We start from the raw sequence: 14,188 nt of genomic DNA on the forward strand, positions 1-14,188 counted from the left end.
CTCGGGATATGGATGCTTTGGAGTTGGTGGGTTAATAATTGAGGATTCAAGTGGGTTAATCATCAAGAACCTTTTGCTTGTTTCTTGGATGGAATGATATTGTAAAGAGTCTTAAGAATGGTAATATTTGGAGAATGACTTTTTTGGCCATTGTTTAGTCTATTTGGCTTGCTAGAAATGAGGCTTTATTCAATGATGAACTCTGGGATGGGGAACAACTTTTTGATACTATCAAACTTCATGTTGCATGGTGGGTTACAATAAAGTGGCCTGATTTGAACTTGTCGATCACAGAGTTATCTAGTGTGCCAAGTGCAGGGGTGAATTCTAAAAAAAGCAAAGCTAACAGAGTTTACGTGTCATGGTAACCTCCCCTAAGAGGAATGCTTAAATTTAACGTGGATAGAGCTACTAGAGGAAATCTGGGTGAAACAAAAATTGGTGGGGCCTTGAGAGATGATGAAGGCAAAATGCTTATTTAGTTCTCTATGTCTATTGTAGTTCTTGATGCTAATGCTGTTAAGATTTTAGCAATTTAAAAGGCTCTTAAAACTGTTGTAACATCGAGGTGGAGCAATGTGGAGATGATGACTCGAAAAAAGCTGTAAAGTGGGCTAAGAAACTATTGACGATAGCTTGGAGACTGAACAACACTATGATGTCTAAGGAGTATTTTAGTCTCAGTTGAAGGGTTGGTGTAGATTTAAAATTCCAAGATCTGTTAATGGTGCTGCTAGCTCTTTGGCTAAAACTAGTACTCGGTGTGTGGATGAATTCTTATGGGTTGCTAATGAAGGAGGTTTTGGTTCCACATCTTAATTGGAGGAGCTATAATGCTGGGGTGCTTTCCTTTCTTTGTGGATTGCTTGAAGGTTTCCCTTATGTACAAGGGTGCTTATCTTCTTCTTTTGTCAATTCCTTACTTACTGAATTGTTGTGAATGTCTTTTTGATTTGTACAAGGAAATGTTTTGATTTTTGTTATTATCGTGATTACCTTTGGTTATTGTTTAAGGTTCAACTAACCATTATGTTTGCTTTGGGGGCTGTAAATTTTGCATATTATGTGATCAGGGGTGATTTTGTTTTGCAGAGTGATTTTTGTTTGTCTGCATATTTTTGTTTTAAATGGAGGGAGGGTTGTTTTTCTTTTAATTCTTGTTTCCATCTTGAGGAGAATTCTAGCTTTTCGAAAAATAAAAAATGCCATATAATACTTTATTGGTTGCTACTCTTTTTAGCAGTTATTGGACTCACTTCATACGGGCTATCCTGTACACATCTGTGCAAGTCGTGTGCGTACAGCCCTCTTATGTGTGTGGCCTATTTGTTGGAAAAATAGTGCATTTCATAAGGTCTCAACATCCCACATTGTCAAGTAGACTCGCAATTCATGTTTTCGTGTCTTAAACGTGTTAGACACGAACACGTTAACGTTAAACACGAATACGATACGAATAATATTAGTGTCTTAAATTTAAAATACGTACACATATACGTTTAATATCCATGTAACACGACACAACATGATTTACACATTTGTTAAACGTGTCAATATATGACACAACATGATTAATAACATGATTAACACATTTAACACGTTTAACAAGATTAAATAAAAAAATTTACAATTAAATATAATTTTATTATTTAAATTTAAAATCTATAATTATAAAAATAATTATAATAAAATAAAATAATAATAACATCAAATATAACAAAATAAAAGTTCAAAGTTAGGGTTTAAGCATGGCATAAGTACATTATTATCTTTACAAAATTTAAAAAACCTATTAAAATAATTGTTTAAAATTATTTAAGTAACGTTAAAATGGTTTTTGGTTATTAATTGTTAACAAGTTGATAAACGTGTCATATATACTCCTTTAAACACAATAATATGATTAAACACGATAACACAATTAACACGATTAATTAAACGTGTTAGTCGTGTCTGACATATTAAGACATGAAATACGTTAAGGTTAAATCCAAATCTATTTAACCCTATGTCTTCTCGTGTGTTATCCAAAATTGCTAGGCCTATTGTCAAGGTACAAGAGAGGTGAGTGTTTTATATATGAAAACCTATTATGGGCTTGTTGTAAGCAAGAAAAGAGGAGTGGGCTCGCAAGCATACGAGATTAGGCTAGGTCTTGAGAAAATGTAGATTCCCCCCATGCGCGCAAGTATAAATGTGAGTAAGGCCCAAGTGAACTTTTTGTGCCTTGGCTTAATTTTTTTTTCTCAACCTGTAGTAGTTGAAATAGTCGTAATGACCGAGTCTTTTAAGCTTATCTGACTTAGTCTTATTCTTAAACATTAGAATATTTCCTAAGTCTGTTACCTAATATTTCTTAAACGTTATCTAACTAAGTTGTTGCTTGATATTTTTTAAATGTTATCTGGCTCACATATTTGTTAAATGTTATTTGACTCAGCATCTTGATTTCCTTTGATTTTACGTTGATTTTATGCTGATATTCTATAATGTTAACTCTATGCTTTGCCTATAAATATAGCCTACCTGCCTCAGTCACAAACACACCAAGCCTCTCCTCTAAAGCTTCTTTATATACTTTCCTCTAAAGCTTTTTTGCATACTCTTTCCTTGTTTTCCTTTCTTTTCTTGTTGGGTTTTATTTTTCCAAAAAAAATTATTCTGTTATTCTTGCTATCCCTTACTAATTTGTGCAAACTATAAGGAATGATATATTGAATCTTAGAGGACAATTGCTACAGTCTTTTTACACAAGTTTTATACTTTGAAAGAGCAAAAATTATCCTTAAAGACAGTGATACCATGCCTCAAACTTATTACTATTTTATTTGCTTTATTATTCTTTCATTTGTTTCTCAAATTTTTACAATAATTTTAAGGATGATGGATTCCCACGTTGATAATGTTGCTGCCATTGTTTCTACTACCGCCTCTGTTTTTACTGCCATCCCCATTGTTAATGGTTTCACCATGGCTTCCACTCCTTTGACCGTTCCTCCTATGCCTTCGGTCTCATATGCTAATCATTTCCAGATGTTTCCAAAATTAAGGTTTTGATGGTAAAAACTTTAAAAAATGGCAAGAAAAGATTTTCTTAATCCTTGATGTTCATGAGGTGGTTTTTGCGTTGACTGATTCCAAGCTAGACGATGCCAAAATACTTGAACCATGAATGCACGTGAATAAGGTATGCAGTCATATGATCATTAACACACTTTCTAATGAGCTGTTTGATGTATACAGTCCTTACAAAGAAACAAAGCAAATATGAGAGTCAATGATTACCAAATACATTGCTGAATATGTTAGGAAACAGAAGTTCGTGATTGGCAACTTTTATCATTGGAAGATGACTGATGACAAAGACATCAAAAGTTAGATCAATGAATACAACAAGCTTGTAGATGATTTGAAGGTTGAAAAAATCAACTTGCAAGAAGAGTTCGTTGTTGGGTTTTTAATTGAGAAGCTGTTAAAATCTTAAAATAGCTACAAGCAATAATTGAAACATAAGCAGTTGTCACTTGTAGACTTAATTGTGCACATCATCATGAAGACGTAACCCGGAAGGGGATTAAAGCCTCCAAAGCTAAGGAAGTTGCAACTAAAGCCAATCTGGCACAAGGCAGCACCCAGCTTCAATAGAGGTACCCTCATAAACCTGATTATAAACCCAAAGCTACTTATCCCACCTTAAAAAAGATAGTTGTTGTTTTGTTTATGGAAAGCCAGGGCATTATGCAGCACAATGCAGGAAGAAAGCAAAAGGAAATGACAAGCTTGCTAATTCGAAAGTCAACTTGGTCAAAGTAGTTAAATCCGATGATATAATTGCTGTGGTCATTTCACAAGCAAATATGGTGGCCAGTGTGAAGGAATGGGTGGTAGGCTCAGATGCTACCAAGCATATTTGTGCAAACAGAAATGCCTTTACCTCCTATACTCCAGTAGGGGAAAGAGAAGAGAGAATATACCTTGGTGATTCTCGAACTGCTCAAGTTCTTGGTAAAGGGAAAGTCTTTCTCAAGCTCACATTTGGCAAGAACCTAGCTTTGAATGATGCTCTACATGTTCCCAATATAAGCGTAAACCTAGATTCTGTGGCCTTATTGGGCAAGGATGAGGTGAAAGTGTCATTCAAATTTGACAAGATTGTAATGACAAAAAATAATGTGTTTGTGGGTAAGAGGTATTCTTTGTAGTTAATATTTCAAATGTTCTGAATGAAAATGTCAGTTCTTCGACTTACATGATTGACTTTATTGATTTATGGCATGGTAGACTAGGACATGTTAGCATTCCCTATATTAAGAAAAAGTAATCACTAGGTTTAATTTCTAGTATTAAAAATGGATGCTTTAATAAGTGCGAAATATGTGCTGAAATGAAATCAACTAAGAAACCTTGTATTTCAGTAATTAGAGAATCTGAACTATTAAGTTTAACTTATACTGACTGAGGAGATCTAAAACAAACTATGACTAAAGGTGGTAAGCAATACTATGTTACATTTATTGATGATTATTCTTGATTTACTAAAATTTATTTGCTTAGGAATAAATATGAAGCTTATGACATATTTATTAAATATAAAGTTGAGGTAGAAAATTAACTAAATAAAAAGATAAAAAGAGTTAGATCAGATAAATGGGGTGAATATATGTCGATTAATGATATTTGTGAAAAAGAAGGAATAATTCATGAAATTACTCCTCTATATTAACCTGAATCAAATGGTGTAGCTGAAAGAAAAAATAAAACATTAAGAGAAACGATGAACTTTATGCTTGTTGGTTCTAATGCACATGAAAATTTGTGAGGGAAGCTTTGTTATCTGTATAACATATTCAAAATAGAATTCTTTTTAAAAAAACTGGTAAAATACCCTATGAATTATGGAAAGGCTATTCTCCTAACTTTAAATATTTGAAAGTGTGAGAGTGTCTTGTTAAAGCAATGCTTCCTAATTTTAAGAAGAGAAAAATTGGCTCTAAGATATCTGATTGCATGTTTATTAGTTATGTTGAACTTAGTGCTACATATAGATTTTTCGTATTAAAAAGTGATGTTCTTGATAATAATACAATTGTTGAAATAAAAAATACTGAATTTTTTTAACATATTTTTCCATTGAGAACTAATACAATTTCTCATGCACCTTTTACTAAAAATGATTTTGAAATACAAAATGATGATTTGAGAAAGAGTAAAAGACCAAGGAAAAAAATTTTTCTTTTAGTAATGATTTGTATACTTATCTTGTAGATAATGATCCTTTAACTTATGCTGATACAATTTCTTATATAAAAAATCTGTTTTGGAAAGAAGTTACACAAAATGAGATTGATTTGATTTTTCAAAATCAAACTTGGGAATCAATTGATTTACCACCTGGAGCCATACCAATTGGTTGCAAATGGATTTTTTTTTTTTAAATTTAATCCTGATGATTCTATTGATAAATACAAAACCAGATTAGTTGCAAAGGATTTTACTCAAAAATAAAATATTGACTATTTTGATACTTTTGCTCCAGTAAAAAGAATTTCATCTATTCGTGTTTGTTTGCCTTAGCTTCGATTTAGAAACTTGTTGTTCATAAAATGGATGTTAAAATCGCTTTTCTAAATGGTGATTTACAAAATAAAATTTATATGGTACAATCTAAGGGATGTGTTCTTCCTGGTCAAGAAAACAAAGTTTGTAAATTAATTAAATCTTTATATGGCTTGAAACAAGCACCAAAACAATGGCATGAGAAATTTGATCAAGTTCTTGTTAGTAATGGATTTTCTATTATTGTAGTTGATAAATGTCTGTACACAAAAATTGTTAATAGTGAATGTGTGATTATTAGCTTATATGTTGATGATATGCTTATTTTTGGTACATGCATTGATGTGGTCAATAAAACAAAATGTTTCTTAGCTTCAAAATTTGATATGAAAGATCTGGGAGAAATCAATATTATTTTGGGTATTAAAATCATAAGATGTGATAATGACTTAATGCTAACACAAGAGCATTATGTTGAAAGGCTACTTAAAAGTTTGGACATTTTGATGTCATCCTTGTGAGTATTCCTTATGATAGTATTATTTAATTAAAGAAAAATAGAGGTGATAGTGTAGCTCAGTCTGAGTATGCACAGATTATTGGGAATCTTATGCATTTGATGAATTATATTTGACTTAATATAACTTATGCTGTGTGTAGACTGAGTAGATATACACAGAGTCCCAATCAAGATAATTGAACTGCCTTGAGCAGAGTGATGAAATATTGAAAGGTACCATAAACTATGGTATTTTATATAACGGATTTCTCATTGTATTAGAAGGATATAGTGATGCTAATTGGATCTTAGATTCAAATGCGACAAAATCCACAAGTGGTTATGTATTTACCCTTGGTGGGTGCGCTATAACTTAAAAATCAGTCAAACAAACAATAATAGATAAATCTATAATGGAGTCAAAATTTATAACTTTAGAGTTGGCTGGCAATGAGGCTGAGTGGTTGAAAAACCTCTTAAACAATATTCCGTTGCGAATGAAATCAACACTTTCTGTGTTTATGCCTTGTAATTGCTAAGCGGTAATAGCCATTGTAAAGAATAAAACTTTTAATGGTAAGAATATACACATTCATTTGAGACATGATGTTGTAAAGTGGCTATTGAAAGATGGAATTATGTCCATTAATTATGTGAAGTTAGAGTGGTCGATTCTCTAACTAAACCTTTGAGAAGAAAATTAATTAACGATACATAGAGGTGAATAGGACTTAAGCCAATTAAGGAAATCAACAAATAATAGTAACCTAACTTATGTGATTGGAGATCCCATGAATCAGGTTCATATGGGTAATAATAAGTTATTTCTTGATAAATTGATACACTATTAAAATTATTATCTCTTTTATGGTGTGTGAATAGTGCAAAACTATAATGCAAGAGAAATTGAGTTAAACTCGTAATGAATTCCATATCTCTTATAGGTAGTGTATCAAACTACAGTATACACTTGAAGGAATCGCTTATATAAGTGTGGAGTGGGGCTGCTCTTATGAGAATTGTGAAAAATTCTCTAGAGCACTTATGAATAACTAGGCATGCGCATGGCTTATTCGCGCAAAACTTCATTGAATAGCAGAAATTGTGAAGGTGTAATGTGATTGATAAAAACTATATTTCACATAAAGAATTTTTTTGTTCATATAAGTTATAAACTTCATCAAAATTCTGTGATTTATGTTTCATTCTCTTTAAAGCTAGTTCATAGCTTAAATAGCACCAGTCACAATATTACACTCAAATGAAATTTTTTTTTTGAAAGTCCGAGATGAAAACATTTCATTAGCTGTGCAAAAGGTATATCCCAAAGGAGGATAGTATGGCCTCCGACCACCAAACAAAGGAAACTGCATAATACAAAAACACCATCTGCAGTAGCTAGATCACTTAAAGAACCAAAAAAAAAATGAAATATACAATCACCCAACAAAACAAGAGATTTGGTAAATCTCAAAACTCGAGAGATGATCTAGCCGAATAAGAAAATCATAAACCACCCCTGTATAGCTTGAAAATTAAACTAGCCACCCTACAAGCACTAGAGGTTTGGTAAGACTCATAAATAAAAAAAGATCAAGCCAAACTAGAAAGACACATATCACCCCTGTACAACATGACAATTCATTCACAAAAATAAAAAGCACAGAAACCCCTGTATTAAGAAAAAGAAGATATTGTGACCCTTGCAGGACAAACCAGTTCCGTATTCCATAATGAGAGAGCCTGTTCAATTAGAGAAGTACTTCAATGCTCCAACATCTCATGAGGGATCGTGTAATCCTCACCATCATCAGCCAAAACCCATAGGAACTCATCGTTTCTCTCAACACCCGCCTTTGCCAGGTAAATAGCAGCCCCACTGACAGCTCTTGGAATTTTCAAAAAGTTGCAGCCTTTTAGTTGAGTTTTGAAAAATTCCAAAAGCATCATGGTGGTTTTATGCTTCCAGGGGGCTGTTGTTGGCTCATTTGCCCATTTAACTGCATTTTTTGAGTCACTTTCCACGATAACACAATCAGTAGTGGCCCACATAGATGCTGCCACCATTTGGAGAGCCTTTTTAACTGTCAAGATCTCAGCTGTATTCGCATCAGCAATTCCAACCAAAAAAGAAAACTAGATTAAAGCTTTACCTTCCTCATCCCTTAGGATACCCTTTATACCTCCCTGGCCCGGATCCCCTCTTTACGCACCATCAACATTAAATTTCACCATTCCCTTCGAAGAAAGCTGCCAAATCTCATCCGATTTAGCTATTTTAATTTTCTTGGGTTGGAGTCCTATATTAGGCTGCCTAGACAGTTCAAAGGCTGAAACATTCATGTTTGGCCACTTCGCATTAGCCCACCAAGCAACTTGGAGTTTAACCATGTCATACGTTTGTTTGCAGTCCCAGAGTTTACCAGTAAAAAGGATGTCATTCCTAACCAGCCAAATGGACCAGACAATGGTACACTCAAATGAAATTTGACCTAGTAAAAAACTTCCTATGAAACCTTATGAAATATGTGGGGGATTGTTGGAAAAATAGTGTATTTCATAAGGTCTCAACATCCCACATTGCCAAGGTATAAAAGAGGTGAGTGCTTTATATATGAAAACCTATTATGGGCTTGTTGCAAGCAAGAAAAGAGGAGTGGGTTCACGCACGTATGAGATTGGGCCAAGCCTTGAGAAAATACAGATTTCTCTCCTACGCGCGAGTATACATGCGGGCTAGGTCAAAGTGAACTTTTTATACCTTGGCTTAATTTTTTTTTTACATTAGAATATTTCCTGAGTCTGTTGCATAATATTTCTTAAACGTTGTTTGACTCAGATATTTGTTAAACGGTATTTGACTCAACATCTTAATTTCCTCTATTTTTTCACTGATTTTATGTTGATTTTATGTTGATATTCTGTAACATTAACTCTTTACTCTGCCCATAAATACAACGTACCTACCTCATTCACAACCACACTAAGCCTCTCCTCTAAAGCTTCTCTGCACGTTGTCTAACTCAGATATTTGTTAAACGATATTTGACTCAGCATCTTGATTTCTTTTGATTTTTCACTGATTTTATGCTGATATTCTGTAACGTTAACTCTTTGCTCTGCCCATAAATACAACGTACCTACCTCACTCAAAACCACACCAAGCCTCTCCTCTAAATCTTCTCTGCATACTCTATCCTTGTTTTCCTTTCTTTTCCTGCTGGGTTTTATTTTTTAAAAAAAAATTATTTTACTGTTTTTGCTATCCCTTACGTGTTTGTGTGAATTATAAGGAATAATTTGTTGAATCTTGGAGTATAACCGTTATAGAACTTTTATACCGAATTTTATACTCTGCAGAGACAAAAATTATCTTTAAGAACAATAATACCATGCCTCAAACTTATTACTATTTTACTTACTTTATTATAATTTTCATTTATTTCCCTGATTTTTACAACTCTATATACTAGGTTAATTCTCCTATAGCTTCCATGAGAACACTTCCTGTGCTTAACTTCTTTTCACTTTGTCAATACAGTTTCTTGGCTCTAGAAGTAGCAGGTCTGAATCACGGGTTCTTTTGCTTTTTCTGTCCTCTGTTCGTCATTTCTTTCACTTTGTCAAAATAGGCAGCCGTCGGCTGGGCAAATCATTCCGCTTTACTCCAATGATACTTATTATCACAAACATATCATTAAATTTGCTTGTGATAAATAAAAAAAAGTATGAATGGCAAAAATTACGTGAAAAATGAATCGTTGGAATTGGGTACTGTTAACACAATCATGATCTGTTTGTCCTCTTGGTTATGTTCAATTCCCCTTTTTCCCTTGTAATCTATAAATAAGCTTGAAACACGATTAGACTTCATCACTCACTGCACAATCTCCTCTCTTCATTTTCCTTCTGCTTTGTTCATTCCGCACACACGATATATTCTCAAGGTTTCGTTATAATTTCCCACCAATATTTAAGGCCCCGTTTCTTTCTACGGTTATAAGGTATTGTCACTAAGCTTTTCCTTTGAATTGCATAAAGAACTTGCCTAGTAAAAAGACGTGGCTTTCAATCCAATAGGAATGAAAAACTTCCGATTCTTTAAAGGTTTTGTGTACCAAAACAGCAGATTCATAAAAGTTTTTTTTTATGTTTATTTACTAACTAATTAATTTTAGGTGGTGAAAAGATGGAGATTATCATGAAGGAGTCAACAATGGTATGTCCGACTGAAGAAACTCCAAGCCGAAGGCTATGGGTCTCTAACATGGACTTGCTGATGACAAGATACCATATTTCTACTGTATACTTCTACAAGCCAAATGGCTCTTTCAATTTTTTTGACACAAAAGTGCTGAAGGAATCTTTAAGTAAGATTCTTGTGCCATTTTATCCAGTAGCTGGAAGGTTGGGATATGATGAAAATGGAAGACTTGAAATAGTGTGCAATGCAGAGGGAGTGTTATTCATAGAGGCTAACACTACTTCTATCATGGATGATTTGGTTAGAGATTTCGCTGATAGCTCAAAAACTCCTCAATTAGTTCCAAAAATTGACTATTCTGGAGGAATCTCTTCTTATCCGCTTCTTGGGTTACAGGTACAAGATAGCTATTATAAACCAAGAATCAAAAAGGAAAAAAAATTAATAAAGTTGTTTCTTCACATATAATTAACTTGCAAAATTATTAAAGAAAAAATTTTATTTAGCCGCTCACCTGACATTATCTTTGAGAAAACTAATGATTTAGAAGTGAAAACCATGCTGACCAGGTTTCATTTTTCTTTCAACTATTTAATTAACTATTTCTATATATATACATATATATTTTTTGTTTTCATTCCTTTACAGATAGCTACTAGCAAATTTGAATCTTCACTATAAGATAAGCAATATACCTAAACTAATATATTTCAAAATTGAGATAAAACTCTCAAAATTAGGGAATATATATTTAGATTATTTCATACATTTATCAATTAAACTCGGCAGGTCGTGTAGCTAGATACAAATTCATGTAAATAATATGTACTTTGTGTGCTCAGTTTTCTAGTTTAAAGGGTTTGTACTTGAAATGAAGATTACACGATTCTGATAAGAACAAATTTTATGTGAATATTGCTGGGTAACTACTTTCAAATGTGGAGGAATTTCTCTTGGAGTTTCTTCTCAACATACATTGGTAGATGGTCCATCTGCACTTCATTTTATCAATAGTTGGGCTGACACGGCACGAGGCTTGTACCCTAGTATTGCGCCATTCCTGGATCGTTACCCTTCTTCGAGCTCGAAATCCACCAACTCCAACACTCCGTCATATTGAATTTGAACCATCTCCTTCTTTGAAAACTATATTTTTAACTCCGAAATCCCAACCAAGCCCCGAATCATCAATTATGTCTATGTTTAAAATCACAGCTGATCATCTAAAAGCTCTTAAAGCTAAAGTAAATGAAAATTCAAACAGTAATACAAAATACAGCACCTATAGTATCTTAACTGCACACATATGGCGTTGCGCAACCAAAGCAAGAGACCTCTTAAGGGATCAAGAACTCAAGTTACCCATACCAATTGATGGACGGAATAGATTGCGTCCTCCTTTCCCACCTGGCTACTTTGGCAATGTAATCTTCCACGCTGCACCCGTTACTCTAGCCGGTGATCTTCTATCAGAATCATTCATAGATACCATAAAGAGAATTCATGAAATATTGAAGGTAATGGATGATGAATATCTGAGATCTAGTATTGACTACATAGAAAAAGCTCCTGACATAAAATCTGTCTAGCGAGGGCCGCAAATTATGCGGTGCCCAAACCTTAGTATCAATAGTTGGATGTGGTTGCCTATCCATGATGCAGATTTGGGATGGGGTCGTCCTATTTTTATGAGGCCGGCAAATATTGTCCATGAAGGAAAGTTGTACATACTTCCAAGCCCGACTAAGGATGGGAGCTTGACATTGGTGACACGTCTGGAGACCTCTCACATGAAACTCTTTGGAAAGCTCCTTTACGAATTCTGGCAACATAAGGGCTTGCTCGCTGCTAATTGTTCTCCTTTCGGTCGAGTTTGGATTCGTTGAGTCCTTTGTGATCTTGTTTTATTGGATTATTTGGGGGTATATATCTTAGACCTGTTGAGTGGTTTTGAGTGGTCTTATTCTGTTTTCGTAAGTTGTTTTTTGAGTTGTTTCTTGTTGTATTCAGTCGGTGGTTTGATATATGGTGTCAATTTCTCATTTTTACTTTATTTTCGGTTTGGACACTCCACTTTCTAGATGTGCCAAACTTTTAAATCTTGTTATAATAGTAATGATAATTAAATTCCTTTTCCTTTGTGAGGAAAAAGAAAAAACAGAAGCAATCTAATAGGTTGATGCCTTTTCATTTATTTATTTTTTTGTTCATCCCTTTATTCTAACTCTAACTAACATGAATTCATCTTCTCTTACTAAGTTGCTTTAGATCGATATATAATATCATACAAATATTCAATTATATCTCAATATGCCACTTAAATGTAATATACTAACTTTGACTATTTCAATTATTCTTATGAAAATAAATGCCACATAGTTTAGATGTTAACTAGCAAGAAAATACCTTGGGATCCAATACCTTCTCGTCTACTCCAAAAGAAAAAAAAAACTTTTTTATTATTTCGAAAGGAAGGCATGTAACACCTTGGTATTATTCTTTGTCAATTTCATTTAATGAATCAAATTATATAATAATTATTTTATTCAACAAATTAAACTTGTCATTATGACTGTAATTTTATTAAAAGAAATATATTATTGTAGTCAATGAGTCAAAGTGTCTCTTTATATGGAAAGATTCTCAATATATCTTTAAAAAAATTATGTAATTAAGTGTTCACACCATTTTTAATCTCTGAAGCACTTTTTGTGGAATATAACCATAAAGCTTAATTGGTCAAAACAAATAATACTTTGCAGGTTGGTGTGGGTCATGATAATTGGTATTAGAACAGACTCTAGGGTACTAGCAATGTGCCACTGAATACAGTGGATTCTTGAAATAACTCATACTTTGATATGATGATAAATAAAGTTGATCGAATATAAATTGAGGTCAATTAAAATGTTTAAAAGTGATAAAAGAAGAAAGGAGTAGTTTAGGATAAAATATTTCGCAAGTGAGAAAATAATAATAAAATAATAATAATTTTATCGGAGGAGAATTTGTGAGATAAAAGGCGATTCGAAAGTCAAGTGAGGCATAATAAGGAATTTTGGGTACCAAGGAGACAAGATAAAATTTTTAGAATAAAATAATATTTTATTAATTTAATAATATTAAAATATTAATATTTAGTCGGATGTCGAAATCAGTCATGAAGAAGGATCATATGGTTGATCCAAGTGGGGGAGAAGATGACAAGCCCGACTCTATAAAAATATTTGTTTTGACATACATGTGATGGATAGCATGTTTGCATGCTAGGAGAGTCTCGAAAATTTTATAAAAATCGGTATTGTACCTAGAGGTATAACAAAGTTGGTTTAAGCCTCGAACTAGATCAAATAGAAAATTTACGATGAAATTAAGAATTTTAAAGTACCAGAATGGTTTAATATGGTGATTCGGAGTTCGAGGATCAATTTGGAGTCAAATTGAAATTTTCGCTATCCATGGGCAAAATGGTCATTTGCCACATGGGGACAAAATGAGAATTTTTAGAAAAAATTTTTGGCCCCATTTGACTTACTGGAGTATGATTTGAGGTTTAGAAGTAAAAAATTTTAATTCCGGTATAATTTGGAGTATAGGGGTAAAATGGTAATTTTATCACCCTAGGGGCAAAACAGTAATTTTCCACCACCATGATATTTTTTCAGCACATGGTCATCTCTTATCCTCATTTTGACCATTGACTAATTGTGTGGTGGAGATAAAAAAGATTAAAATTTTTAAAGTTTTAAAAACGGGCCAATGACATGATGCCACGTGTCATGCCTTTATTAATTTATTATTTTCCTTTTTAAAAGGCACAAAAATCAGCCCATCTTCCACCCCATGGCTGGCCAAACCAGCAAGAAGAGAGAGAAAATAAAAACAAAACCCTAGAGAGAGAAAATCAAAGAAAAAGTGTGAATTTTCAA

The 14,188-nt window shown here is 33.2% G+C and overlaps 1 protein-coding gene across 1 annotated transcript; it reads left to right on the forward strand.

Moving 5' to 3' along the window:
• LOC18597944 (shikimate O-hydroxycinnamoyltransferase) lies at positions 10,245 to 11,848 on the forward strand. The gene is made up of 2 exons (XM_018120886.1): positions 10,245 to 10,655; positions 11,243 to 11,848. The coding sequence occupies exons 1-2, from the start codon at positions 10,245 to 10,247 to the stop codon at positions 11,846 to 11,848; spliced, it is 1,017 nt and encodes a 338-aa protein (XP_017976375.1).

The sequence above is a fragment of the Theobroma cacao genome, chromosome 5 (assembly GCF_000208745.1).
Source record: "Theobroma cacao cultivar B97-61/B2 chromosome 5, Criollo_cocoa_genome_V2, whole genome shotgun sequence".
Lineage (NCBI taxonomy): Eukaryota > Viridiplantae > Streptophyta > Magnoliopsida > Malvales > Malvaceae > Theobroma > Theobroma cacao.